Genomic DNA, 13,381 nt, shown 5'->3' on the forward strand with positions numbered 1-13,381 from the left:
AGCACCTCCACGCTTCCCATGTGACCCCAAAACTCATTTTCCCACTGCTTAGGGGAGGGGATTGGAGACCAGCAGCCCCCCAGGAGCGCACCCAGCCCCAGGCTTTGCCATGCAGCAGTATCAGCCCCAGGTCAAGGTGTCAAGGTCTGTGGGTCGGAGCTTGCCTCGCTGTCCCGCTGACATATTTATAGGGCCATCGCCGTCCCTGCCAAGGGGGTCAGGACACGGCCATAATCCTCCTCTCGCTGCAGGGGGACCGGAGCCGGGGGAGCTTTAAGCGATTTACTGCGGGGTCACATTACGGAGGGGGCCTCCCTGGCAGGCGGATCAGGATGACTCACCAAAAAATGCAACGGGGATTTGCGGGAGGAACAAATCCTTTTTAGTTCTGCAAAGCACCTGTAGGATTAAGGCAATGCCGGTTATGTAAGGGGCAGAGAGGGGAAGGTTTGTTAGTGTTATTGTTGTTATTTATTGTGCTTCCTCACCGTTCTTTTACCTTACAGGGCTTCACTCGGTGGGATTTTTGGAGAGGTTTGGGATGTGCAGGGGACATGGAACCAGGGCGGCTGTGGGACCAGGGCTGTGCCTCATCCACATGAACTGTGGGGTAAAGGGTTTTCCTCCAGCCTGGGTTTGCCAACTGGGCTTTGCTCAGCGGTCCTACAGAGCACCTCCGGCCTGTTGGGGCTATGGGGCGGCCCCATAGGGTTCTCTGGGGCACTGCATGGCCAGAAAGTGTTGTTTGCCATCAGCCTCTTGGACCCTGTGGGTTGAGTATGGCCAAATCTCTGGATAGGAGGAGCTGTTGGTCACCGCTGCAGGTCTGGGAATGGGCTGAAATGGACCATAGGGTGGGAGGGGGGGTCACTGGTGTGAAAGGGGGAGAGGGAAGAGACCTGGAGAGAGCTGTGAAACCCCAAAGCCCACAGCGATGGGGAACTGCAGGGAAACCCCACTGGGGCCCTCCTGGAGCTGCTCCTGGCCACCCAAAGGGCAGTACCAAACCACTGTTGCATTTCTTCCCCTAAAAGACCCCCAAGGGTGCACCCCATGACCCCCCCATGCATGGGTACCTGCAGAGCCCCATCCCCTCGTGTCACCTCGCAGCATCTCTCCTACAGCAGCACAGACAGCGCTCGCAAGGACCGGCGCTTGCAGAAGGGTTTCCATAGCGACCAGCACCCGAAAAGCCCCAGATCCCAGCTGCTCTGCAAGGATGTGGGGCTGCTGCTCTGTGTGCCCCCCAGCAGCACGTTGACCTTGGGCACTGCTGTCCCCAGGATGAATTCTCGGGGATGGCATCTGCGCAATGGGGACAGAGCTCCGTGCAATGGAGACAAAGCACCATGCAGTGGGGGCAAAGCACGAATGCAAAGCATTAGGGATCAATTTCTATGCAGTGGGGACAAAGCTCCTCTCAATGGGGACGAAGCACCAGTGCATCACACAGAGGACAAGACATGAATGCAATAGGGGCAAAGCTCCTTGCAAGGGGGAGAAAGCTCCGTGCATGAAGACAAAGCTTCACATAATAGGGACAAAGCATCAGTGCACTGCACGGCGGGGACGAGACCCCAGTGCTAAAGGGACAAAGTTCCACTCCATGGGAACAAAGTGCCAACGCACCACACAGTGGGGAAAACCTTAATGCAATAGGGAGAAAACTCCACACAGTGGGCACATGGGGGAACAAAGCAATGCAAGGTGCAGTGGGAACAAGACACCGAGCTCCATGCAATGGAAGCTCAGTCAGTGATGCTGGGGGGTTTGCGGGGGCCGGGATGTTGTCACCCCACCTCTGTGCCCAGCTGCCATTGGGTGAGTGACAATCCCCACTGCCACCTCTGGTTCTGCTCGCTCCAACTCTGCGAGTCAATCAATCCCTGCGTGCGTGGGCTGGGGGCTCCCTCGGGGTACGGGTGCTCCGATATTGGGGTGCTGGGACATCTGGGGTGCTGGGTGGGTGCAACGTGGGATGGGCAGCAGCGGAGGCCGTGCTCCCTGCGAGGTTACATTGCACTGCCACCAAAAATAACCACATATGACAGAACCACCTATCGATCCCCGGGGCCGGGCTGCACCCAAGGTTAACCCTTTGGGTCTGGTTCCTATATTTCCAGCTGCAGTGCCACGGGGCAGTGGGTGCTGCTGGCTGTGGGTGTCTGCGCTGCGTGCAGCCGGCGCTGCTGAGTGCGATCGATTGCAGCGCTCCATTTGCAGAGCACGGACACGGCGCTGCCTCGTGGCTATGGAGACCCAGCACTGCTGTGGTGACAGCAAGAGAAGAGCTGCGCCCCCGCCGTGGCCCCCAAAATACAACCAGGGTCTGCGTGAGCAATGTGCAGGTTAGAGGGATACAGAAAGCACGGGTTTTCCTTTAATTATTTCCCTGAATGGCTGTCGATACTAATTAAGACTGTTTCCCATAATCAAATTTAAAGCAGCGAGGGAGAGCAGGGGGCTGCCGAAATCCTTCTCTCTTGTGCTGCACTGGGATCAAAGTGGCTTTCAGAGTAAATTAGCAACAAGCTCCCATCTCTCCCAGCAGCTGCAGCACCGAAGGACGGCGATGTCTGAGGGAGGGGTCCTGGCAACCCTGCAAAAAAATAGGACAAAATAGGACAAAAAGGATAAAAACTGCCACTCTTCTCCTCAGTGTAAGGATGTCCGTCAGCTGCTCAGTGGGTATGGGGATGGGCATGGGTGTGAGCAGAAGTGGGGCTGAGGCTGTGTTTGGGATGGAAAGGGAAGGGAAAAGGATGGGGGAAATCCTGGTCAGCCCTGCACCGTCCTCTTGCTGTAGGGATGGGGGTTCTGCCATCCCTGGATCCAGCGTGGCAGACTCCTAGGATCATTGAGATGGGGAAATCACCACCGAGATCATCTCATCCAACCACGCATCTGAGCAAAACATCCCGGAAAGGAAACCCCAAACAATTCACTCAATGCATAGCTGTTTATTTAATCACTCATCCTGCAGAACTCTACATTATTCAGAATGATTTACGAAGAGTACAAGTGTGAATAGCAGCAGAGGTTCCAAGCCACTCTACGTAACATCTAAAAAAAGCCAATAGAACTGTCCCAGCAAAGCCCCAGCGAGCAGCCCACCCCTCCCTGGATCACATTTCCCAGCGGCAGAGAGCAAATATCATCATCTAAAGCCAAGAGGCTCGCAGGGGAGCAGCCCTAACGCCCTGCCCTCAGGTGTGCTGAGCACCCCATGGCCCCGGCTCCATGCTTGCTGTACCCATCCTCAAAGTGCCGTGGGTCGGTCTTACCCCGCACTGGGGCTACTGGTTCCCAACAGGGGCTGAAGGTGCAGCGTTGCCTCCATCCAACGAAGCAGAAAGCGAAGCGATAGCGAAGGGCCGGATCCTGCAGCGGGAGGAGCGGCGCAGGCAGGCTGTCACTGCCACATGTCACCTCCATCCCCGTTCTCGTGGAACTTGTGCAGGTGGTCGGCGAACCTGGGGAAAGGGCCGGGTGAGGGCGCTCCTCCAGACATGGGGGGAGCCAAGAGATCCCACCTTGCCTTCACTCCGTCTTCTGCTGCTTTCCCAACCCAACCCCCAGCCTCGCTCGCAGCACCCGGCTCTGCTCAGCCCCCCGTTGCCACCCCGGCCCACCCAGCCCTGCTCACACCCACTTCTTGGCGCAGAACGCAGCGCAGTCTCTGCCCACGCTCTCACTCCAGGCGGTTTTGTAGAGAACCTGCAAAATAAGGAATGCAATCGGGGTGGGCCTGTGTGCAGGCCTCTCCCTGATGTGCCCCCACTGCGGCGTCCCATCCCTACCACGACATCCCATCCCCGCCATAACATTCTGCGACATCCCATCCCTACCATGACATTCCAACTCAGCACGATATTCCAACCCATCAGGACACCCCATCCCTTATGATGACATCCCAGCCCCATCATGACATCCCAACCCCATCATGACATCCCAGCCCCATCATGACATCCCAACCCCATCATGACATCCCAGCCCCATCATGACATCCCAACCCCATCATGACATCTCATAATATCCCACCCATGCGAAACATCCCTTCCTCACCATGACATGACATCCCTCCTCCCCACAGCATCCCACCACATTCCCATCCCCAGCAGTGCTGCAGGAGCAGCAGCTTTGCCCACTCCCAGGCAGCGCTGGGCTCGGTCTCTAAGCCCTTTTGTTTCTAGATGAGGCCAGATCATCCCAACCATGCAATATTTATGATTATTTTTTTAGGTTAGAGCTTTAAACTTTAATGACACTAAACTTTTTATTTTCTATGCTCCTTCCCTCACCAAAATAACACAAGGTTGGATTTACTTTGAGATGATCAAGTAGAAATATTGTTCTGACTTGTCTTTCATCTCGTTTCATCCTTTAATTATTGATGTCGAGATTTCTTTTTTTTTTTTTCTCTTGAAATGATAACTCAGCCCCCAGCAAGCATGTGAGGTACGGGATTTTGGGCAGCCCCAGCACTGCTCCACATGGCCGTGCTTTGCTCCCACCACACTTACCAGGAAGACAAGGCAGTGCAAGAGCAGCGTGTAGAAAAACGCGACAGTGCGAGCGGTCTTGTTGGATAGGATGAGCCGCCCCTGCAGCAAGAGCAGAGATTGAATCCCATTTTGATGTGCTAGGGATTCAATGCCTAGGGTGAGCGGCTCGGAATTTTGGTGAGCTCGAGGCTGTGAACCACAGGGCTGAGCCCCCTGGGAGATGCCAGCCCTTTAGGATACCGTTGGCCATTGACGTTGGCTGAGGGAGGATGGAATTGGGTGTCCATCCCTTGGAAAGAGCCAAGCCTGGGAGCAACCACAGCCCAGAAAAGCAGCTTATGGAGAACAGATCCTACACTGCCACTTTGTATTCCTGCTGTGAAAGCTGGGGATTCATTATGGACAGAAGCAAATTCCCCAAAACACCACGTGGGATTTCTGAGGGTGGCATTAAAACCCACAGATCTCCCATCAAACCAACCCTGTGCTGAAATCATCTTTGCTATTCAGGGCCACGGCGGAGGCTGCTGTAACAAACAAGATTATGTTCTTAAATATTCCCAGGGAGTAACTCCCGTAAGTCAGTTTTTTTGTAAATGCCTCTCATTAATTCTCCGTGGCGCTGGCACACCACCCGATCCATATTCATGCTGGCATTTGCTTGGTTTTCATGCAAATGACAACTTTGCCTTCGTTGTGAGACATTTCAGCATTCTGTGGCTGCTACAGGCCAGCGTTAACCTCTGTCGTGCTGGATAGCTGGGGGTCAACACCCCAAACCCCACGACCGTGGCAGGGACGGGTCTGCCCCGCATCTCACCATGCTCAGCGTGGCTTTGTCCCAGGGACTCAGGCTCAGGTACTTGCGCTGGCGCTCCTGCAAAGAGAAGAGTGCACAGAGCTGAAGTGGGGGCCGGAAGGAGTGATGTGAGGGATGCAGATCTGGGAAGGTGAGGTGTTGGTGTGAGTGTGGGAGCGCTGTGTGGGGTCCCATACCTTCCTGCTGAAGGAGGAGAAGGGGTCCAGGCGCTCTTCGTACTGCGAGGAGTAACGCAGCTCTGTGTCATCCCTGCTGCTGCCCTGCAGAGGTGAAGGCGCGATGAGACCCGTGGATGGCACGGCCACGTGTCCCTGTCCCACACCCCTGGACACAGGCGCTGCCCTCCCCAGCCTTATTGGGAAGAAGTGGTCCCAGTGGATGGAGTGGTGCATGACCCAATGGATGGACTAGCAAGACCGGTGCGTTCCGATCATCACACCCCAAATCCCTGCGGGATGGGCAGGACAAGGAGAGCGGCTTAGGGGGAAGAAATCGGTGCTTAACCCAATAGCTACTGCCAGCAGGGCGAGTGGTGAGGAAGAGTAAGGAAACCTCTTGATAGAAGGGAACAGTTGGGATGGGCTCAGGGATGGAGACTCTGCCCTGCCCTCACCAGCACATGGTTACTGGTGGCTTCAAGGCACTCAAACCACGCTGCAAGAGGACCTTTAGCAACTATGCCCTTACGTTCTGCAATGCGATACCCCGATGAGGCCAGATCCCGATATAGGGACGCTGAATTCATCAGATCTGGCCTTATTGAATGATCTTTGATGATTATTTTTAACTTGTCACATGCCTGATTAGGTTGTGAATTATGCAACGTGGCGCGCGGCAGCCGTGTGCTCTTTAGCTCATGCTGATGGCATCCAGGGGTTGCCTTGTGGCACAGATAAACATGAGGATGATCTTCCGTGGGAGACACAGGGAAAAATGTCAGAGGGGCCAACCTCACCTCGACGTGAATGAGACCCAAATAAGGTCCTGCACAGTTGTGGGAGTCTCCCATCCCCAAACGCCATTAAAATGTCCACCAGTAACAGGGGAGGTAAGGCAGGGAGGTGGCAGGGACAGCCTCCAGCTGCTGTTACTGGGATAAATGAGGGGTTTGGGGTCTGCCTGTCTGCGCCAACCCAACTGGAGGACAACCAGCAGCACTCACCCGGCCAGGGTAGCTCTGCAGGAACTTGATCTTCTCATAGAGCTTGATGTTATCAGCCCGCAGGTTGTCCAGCTCGCTCTGCAATGCGTGCACTGTGTGCTGCATCATGCGGTTCTCCTGCATGGGGAGCAGTTAGCAGAAAGGCTCAGCCCCAGTGGCACTGCCCTCATATGGGATGCAGAGCCCCACTGCACCAATGAGGCTGGAGGGTTCACCTGTCTGAGGTCCCTGACACTGAAGGTGCGGGGTGTCCTCAATGGCACAGTTGCATGGCTCCACTCTTGGTTCAACACAGCCATGCAATGAGGGTGATGGGGATGTGATGGGAGCCTGCTCTCCACTGTGTACCTCAATGCAACTCCAAAACATGGTAGGAGGGGACTTGCTGATGCTCAGTTTTGCCATCCCTGATGCAGTACCACATTCCTCACCATGCTCTCCCCTCTCAGTACCCCCAACTTCCCGGATCTCGATTAAAATTGCTCCTCAATTAGAATTATCCCTGTTGGCCCAGCCCTGCCTTATTGAGGAACCCAGTCCCGTGATGCTATGGGAACTGCAGAGCCAGCTCTGCCCATATAAGAGTTTCTTTGGAGCCGTCCTTCAACTTCCAGAGCTTTTGGGTGAAACTCTGCTCCAGTCCACATTCATTATGTGCTCTTTTCATCCAGCAGCCCCAGTGCTACGCTGGATGGCCAAGCAAGATAGCCAACGCACCCTCACTGCAGCAGCAGGGATTTGGACTGCCCTTATGAGCAACACTGACAGGTCCTGGTCCCACCGACCCTTGAATGTATATTTCCCACTGCTTGCACTGGTGCTGTGCTGATGACAAACCCCACATGGCAGACAAGCAGCCCACGGCAGCACGCAGGACCCCCCCAGCCCACGTACCCCCTCCAGCTCCTGGTTCCTGGCTCGGAAGCGTTCCCTCTGGCTGGAGATGATGGAAAGCAGTGAGTCCACCTGCCCCTCAGGGAACGGGGCACTGGGGGATGGTGGGTGACCTGCAGACAGCAATGAGTGTAAAGCAAAACCCAATGGACACCCACCACCCATCCTGCTGCAGCACCACCCCATTCTGTGGGTGCCCCCTATGTGCGCTGGGCTGTGGCCAGGAGGACCAGCAATGTGTGCTGAACACAAAACACATCACTGTCTCCCAGTGGATGTGCTGTCTGTGTCTGCCTGGGAGCATCTCCATGTCACTGTTCCCAAGAGGTGAGTGCCCTGCCCACGGCACTGGGATGGCTCCCACCCACACCCCAAGCAGTTTTGTGGCTGCCTCTCACCATAGAACAGCGCGGTGGCCTCCTTGATGGGCTCAGGTATCTTCTCCAGACTGGGAATGGCTGCGCCCTGGGGGCAAGCAGAAGGGATTCAGCATTTCCCACTCAGATTCAGATGGGTGCTCAGCAAGGGTCAAGCCAAAGACAATGATGCTTGATTCTAATTGCTGCTATGCTCAACCCTAAAACCTGTCCCTTAATGGGAGGAGAAGGGCTGGATGGCCCTCAGAAGCCACTCCTGCCACATGCCAGCACCATCCTGTATATGGGCTTGATGCAGAACCCAGGTGGGCAGCGGGTGGGAAAATAAAAGGAAAGAAAGAAAATGTGGGAAAACAAAACCCAGAATCAAACAGAAGAAGAAAGAATAGAGGAGGTGATACGACAACCCCATGCGTGCTGCAGGCCCTCCGCCATTGGTGGTCTTCCCTGGGGACACCCCGAGTCATGGAGCTGTGAGCCATGAGGTTACCTCTGCGTCTGGACGGTGCACAGCAGAAAGGGCCTGGATGGTGCTGAGGTCGTGCTCCAGTTTGGCCACCAACTCCTTCTGCCCTGCCAGCCCCGACACGGCCTCCGTCAGCTGGATCTGCAGCTCCGCACAGCGCACTGCAAAACAGAGCCAGGGCTGTCAGCCAGGGCCCAAGGGGACACCAAGAGATGTGGAGTTCCCACCCAGAGTGCTGAAGCTGCCTCACAAGCAGCAAATCCTGCTGTTCCAGGGCTCCATCCTTGCTTCTGGGGGCAGCAGGAGTACATCAGCAGCCCTGAGCTGCTCCAGACAAAGCACCCACCGGGGTGAGATGGGGCCAGGGACATCTTTGGAGATGGTCCCTGCCCAGCTTCCAGCAGGGCAACGTCCTTCTAGTGCCCCCAGTCATACCCACCCCCCAAACCACAGCAGTGCAAGACCCCCAAAAGGGCCATCCAACCCCAAAGTTGTGCTGGCAGACCTGTCCCACTGGAGGTCACTATTTCTCAAGAAATGGTGACGGCTCCAATCCCAAAACACGGGTGGTCCAATGCAAAATACCTGCATTAACAAGATTTGGAACGAAGAAAACCTCTTCCCTACGGTTAATTCTTTAATTGGATGTTTATTAAAATTGCCTGTTCACGTGTTATCAGGAAGCTCTCGTTGGCCAAAGGAAAGCGGTCGCAATGGTGCGATGCTGCCCTGCACTTCCCCACGTCCCTGCTGGTGCTGGAGCAGCTCTGCATCCCCATTTCCTCCTCCACATTTTTGCTTTCGGGGTGCATAGAGCAAAAGTGCAGTTTGCTTTCTGTTCTCCAGTGAAGCACATCTCCCACTTTTAAACAACAACTCGTTCTTCCTTCCCTTGGGGTTAATCTTCATGAAAACAGAAAAGCTGGGAACCACCCCTAATCCTGAAGCAACCGAAACGGATGGAGCTTCTCTCTGATCCCACCACCCCATATCTTTGTTCAAAGTTTTTTTAATCATAACTTTCTCTGCCCCAAAGGGCAGCAGCAGGAGCAGCCCTGGCTCAGCTGGGCACTGGAGATGAGTGCTGCATTCTGCCTTTGCATCCTCAGAGCTGCTGTGCTGCCACGACCCGGCCCTGACCCTTCAGATGTGCAAAGGCCTCAAAAGAGAGACAGAGGCACCACAGAAAGAAATGGGACAAAGAAGGTGAAGTCCTGAGGATAATGGGATTTTAAACCCTATGTCTTTCTCCTCAAGCCTCACTGTCCTTGACTTTTCAGACTACAGAGAAGCCATATCCAACATGCTACTGCTTTACGAAGGCAATGCAGCAACCGGACAGCTGAGTGCTGACAGAACCCCCAGCTCTGCCCGTGTCCCACTGCAGTGCTGCCAGCTCCAGCTGGTATGCAGGAAGCACGCAGTGCAGATGGCAGCAGTGCTGCAAACCTTCCCGTGCCATCCTTGGCAAGGTGGTGGGCAGATGGGAGCTGCACCAGGCTGTGCGTGGGGCACCAGTGGTGCATTAGCAGTGGGTTGGGCCAACCTGCACCTGATGGTGGTTTTTCTCAGCCAAGTCACTCAGGACACTGATCCGAAAGCCTCCAACTTTCATTATGCCTGGCTGGTCAGTGTGGGTCATTGCAAGAAGTGCAGAACCATAGAATCATTAAGGTTGGAAAAGACCTCTATGCTACTCCACCCCTGGAGGTGCCCAAGGCCATGGATGGGGCTCTGGGCAGCCTGAGCTGGTGGGGGGCACCCAGCCCACAGCAGGTTGGAAATGGATGATCTTTAAGGTCATCTCCAACCTAAGCCATTCTGTGATTCTATGGTAAGAACATCAAATCCAACCACCAGCCCAGCCCCACCGTGCCCTCTGAGCTCCCTGTTGACTGCAATGTGGCTCCCAGCAATTCAGCACAAACTGCCTGTTCAAACACAAGGGTCAAGCAGATCCATTGAGTTTTGGCTACCAGACACTGAACTTGGGCTACCACCACTGCACCACAGTCCTGCAGGCACAACTGTGGGAACTGTGGGAGCCCTGGGCTCAAGCAAGTGATCAACCACACAGCTCTCCCACAGCCTTCAGTGCTGGCCTGGAGAAGAGTGAGGGTCCCTGCTGCTGAGCAAAACTCATGGAGATGGTGTAGCACTGATCAGAGGCGTTCTACGTTAAATAGGCACAGCAAAAAATGCACAATCACAAAGCAAAGATGGGGAAGCCCTAGGGGCACACTGTGTGCAGCTCATCAGGAGCACCCACCACACCTTAAGCCCCGCATGGCCGCGGAGTGCTGGCAGCTCGGCCTCCTGCAACCAGCCCCAGCAGTTGGACTCCCTTGGTAAATCGTCCAAAATAAACAGCATCTGTTTTCACAGATGGAGAAAATTAAGACACACTGGTAACTTAGTTTGAAATAATAAGGCCAGACATAAAAAAATGAGAGGCAATCTTTCCATAAGATGGTGGCTTGATTACTGAGGATAGAGCAGATGAATAAATCACCTTGGGCTGATAGGCTGGGACTTGCTACACATCCATAGGACTGCAGGAACTGCTCGTGTGAATCCTCTTAGCCTGAAGGAAACAGGAGCTGAGTGATGCTATGGAAGGGACCTGCAGGCAGCAGCACACACATGGGCACTTACTGCAAATTAGCTGAGGCTTTGCAAGTTCACACCCTCATTTGCCTGATGGTAACTTTCTAATCTGCCTCCATTACTGAATGGCATCCTGGGATTTACAGAACTGTAAAAAAGAAGAAAACAAGAAAAGGAATGATGTGGCATGTTTGGAGCTTTCTCTGAGAAACTGTTCTTTCAGAAGTCAACTGAAGTGCATTGAAATCCAGCACTTCAAAGGCTTCAAGCCCATTTTATTGACTGGAAGGAAGATGATGGCAAGATAATGAAGGCTCAGGAGCCTCGAGCCAAGGCTGAGAGCCAAAGATAGCAGCAGGAACTGGGTCTGCCCTCTGCAGGACACTGAGTCCTTCCTGTGCTGGGCTGCCCTGGTTAATGACCGGGTGCTGAGGGCAGTCACTTAGAAGTCAAAATGGTTTCACTTCCCCATGCGAGGGCTTTTTGGCATCTCTCTCCCATGAAACTTTCCAGGCCAACAATATCTCAGCTCCAGTCCTATCTGATGCCAGAGCTCCCAAGTTTATACTTGTATAAGAACAATTTAAGGTTCTTGAAATATTTTGCATTGGGCTTTTAAGGAAATCTGACAAAGATGGTGCTGTTACAGCCCAAAGTCCTGCTCCCTTCCGGGGAGAATCAAAGGAAGCTGACCGTATTCCGTAGCTGAAGGGATGAGGGGGGCAGAGTCCACAGGCTGCAGTTTCACTCCTGGATGAACCGGGTTGTCTTTGTCCTCTTCTGATCCCAAGGAGCAAGAGATCAGAGCAGAAGTTCTTCCCATAACAGGAAGGTCATCAAAAGCCTTTTTGTGCTGTACATCTCAGCAGTTCATATTCTATCTTGGCCTTTTTGTAATGTGGGACAGTGTTTCTGCATTGTCCACACTTGCATGGGGTCATTCACTCTGTCCTAATGTTCTTCCTTGGGGCTGCTGTTGCAGTGAGCTGTCAGTGGGCTGAGAAGCAGGACAAGAAGGCAGGGAATTATTTGGTATTTCTTTACGCAAGGCATCAGAGCCCTCTCTTACTCAAATCCAGCAGCATCATCTTCAATGCAAATCTGTTCAGAAGGAAATGCTGCAAGGCTGTAGCCCAGCAGCCCAGCCAAACTGCCCCTCAGATTCATCTCATCTCACAGGGCAATTTAACGTCACCATTCACCTGAAGGGTGTATATTCTTCCAAAGATCTCCCCAGAGTGAAGACACTGGAGATGCAAGCCAAGAGCTGCAGAAAGCCCCACAACTCTACAGAATTTGCACACGGATTGGTCTTCTGGGGGCATTTTAAAGCAACCTTCCTGGAAAGGGAAGAAAGGTCTCAGAGAGGGAGGAAGGTCAGCCTGGAGCAATCAGAAGTTCGTGTTTGCCCAGGAGTCAGATGACAAAAAGGAAGGGGTGATGACATCCCTCACAGCCACCTGCAGCCCCCGGGCACAATCTGCCCCATCTTTAGCCACAGGTAGCAGCCCTGGAAGAGCCCCAAGGACCAAGTGCAAGCGCTGCTCTGAAGATGCAGAGAATACATCAAGAATTTTCAGTGATGTCCTTGAGGGATGCATGCAGAAGATAGGAAGACCTAGATGGCAAGGGCTGGGACTGATAGGAGGGAGGGCAGCAAATCTCACTGTCACTGCTGTGTGCTGCCAAAAAGAAAACAGGGCATTCCTGCTCCCTCCCTTCCTCTGCCCCTTTCTTTTTAGCCCACTCTGCAGCATGAGAGCTGTGGGAAGGGCTGAGGGCTTTTTCCTGCCCTTTTCTCTGGCCCAGCCACTCCAAAATAAACAGCCCCCAGAAAGCAGCACAGTGCCACTTCAGAAATCCACCCCGGAAGGAGAGATTTCATAGAAGAGCGGATTATTTCCAAGGGTACTAAGATAATTACATGGGTAACGAGGAAGAGTTCAAGAAAACAGTTTGAATTTTCTTATCAGTTTCCCATAGCTTGGAGCAAAAAGAAAATAAAATGCTCTGCTATAATCAAATCATGTTTTCTGAAGCCCTCTGTTGGCAAGCACGCAACCTCTTCAGCTCTCCCATTAAAACAGAAACGCTTCTCGCAATGGAAAGAAGCGGGGCCCAAGAACAGGACGTGGGCTGCTCTGCCCTGTCTGCTCCTGCTGGGATCCACGGATCCATCACCTCTCTCTCTCACTAAGGCAGGGAGCCCAAGGCCACCGCCCACCCGACGCAGTGCTGACGTCTCCCTGCACCCCAAGACCACAGACCAGCTTTTCTGCCCTTAACTCCGCTACTCGTCCAGCACCAGCTCTGTGCTTCCGCGCCTGCACCGCGCTGGTGGCCACGCGAGGTTTTGTTCCTCGGTGCAACAGCACCACACCTAAAGAAAAACGTGAGTTATAGACATACAAATTAACCAACCCGAGGCGTCACGCTTTAAAAGTTTTAAGCTGAAAAGCTCTAAGTGATGATGGTGAGATCATTCAACACAGCGATAGCAATCAACAGTCTGACCGAGCATTGAGCAATAGGAAAAAAAAGTGTCTGTTA

At 53.7% G+C, this 13,381-nt stretch overlaps 1 protein-coding gene across 1 annotated transcript in view; it reads right to left on the minus strand.

The window, feature by feature from the left end:
• Positions 1-2,945: 2,945 nt before the first annotated feature.
• The window catches only part of CUX1 (cut like homeobox 1), a 226,429-nt gene continuing 215,993 nt past the window's right edge, over positions 2,946-13,381 (minus strand). Inside the window, exons 15-23 of the mRNA XM_052688845.1 lie at positions 8,249-8,385; positions 7,780-7,846; positions 7,382-7,494; positions 6,488-6,604; positions 5,502-5,585; positions 5,326-5,382; positions 4,524-4,604; positions 3,653-3,717; positions 2,946-3,473 (exon numbers count right to left, since the gene is read on the minus strand). Of these exons, the coding sequence (XP_052544805.1) occupies positions 3,413-3,473; positions 3,653-3,717; positions 4,524-4,604; positions 5,326-5,382; positions 5,502-5,585; positions 6,488-6,604; positions 7,382-7,494; positions 7,780-7,846; positions 8,249-8,385 (782 nt within the window). The 3' untranslated portion in view covers positions 2,946-3,412. The remainder of the gene's footprint in view (positions 3,474-3,652; positions 3,718-4,523; positions 4,605-5,325; positions 5,383-5,501; positions 5,586-6,487; positions 6,605-7,381; positions 7,495-7,779; positions 7,847-8,248; positions 8,386-13,381) is intronic.

This window comes from Tympanuchus pallidicinctus, unplaced genomic scaffold (assembly GCF_026119805.1).
Source record: "Tympanuchus pallidicinctus isolate F22 unplaced genomic scaffold, pur_lepc_1.0 scaffold24, whole genome shotgun sequence".
NCBI lineage: Eukaryota > Metazoa > Chordata > Aves > Galliformes > Phasianidae > Tympanuchus > Tympanuchus pallidicinctus.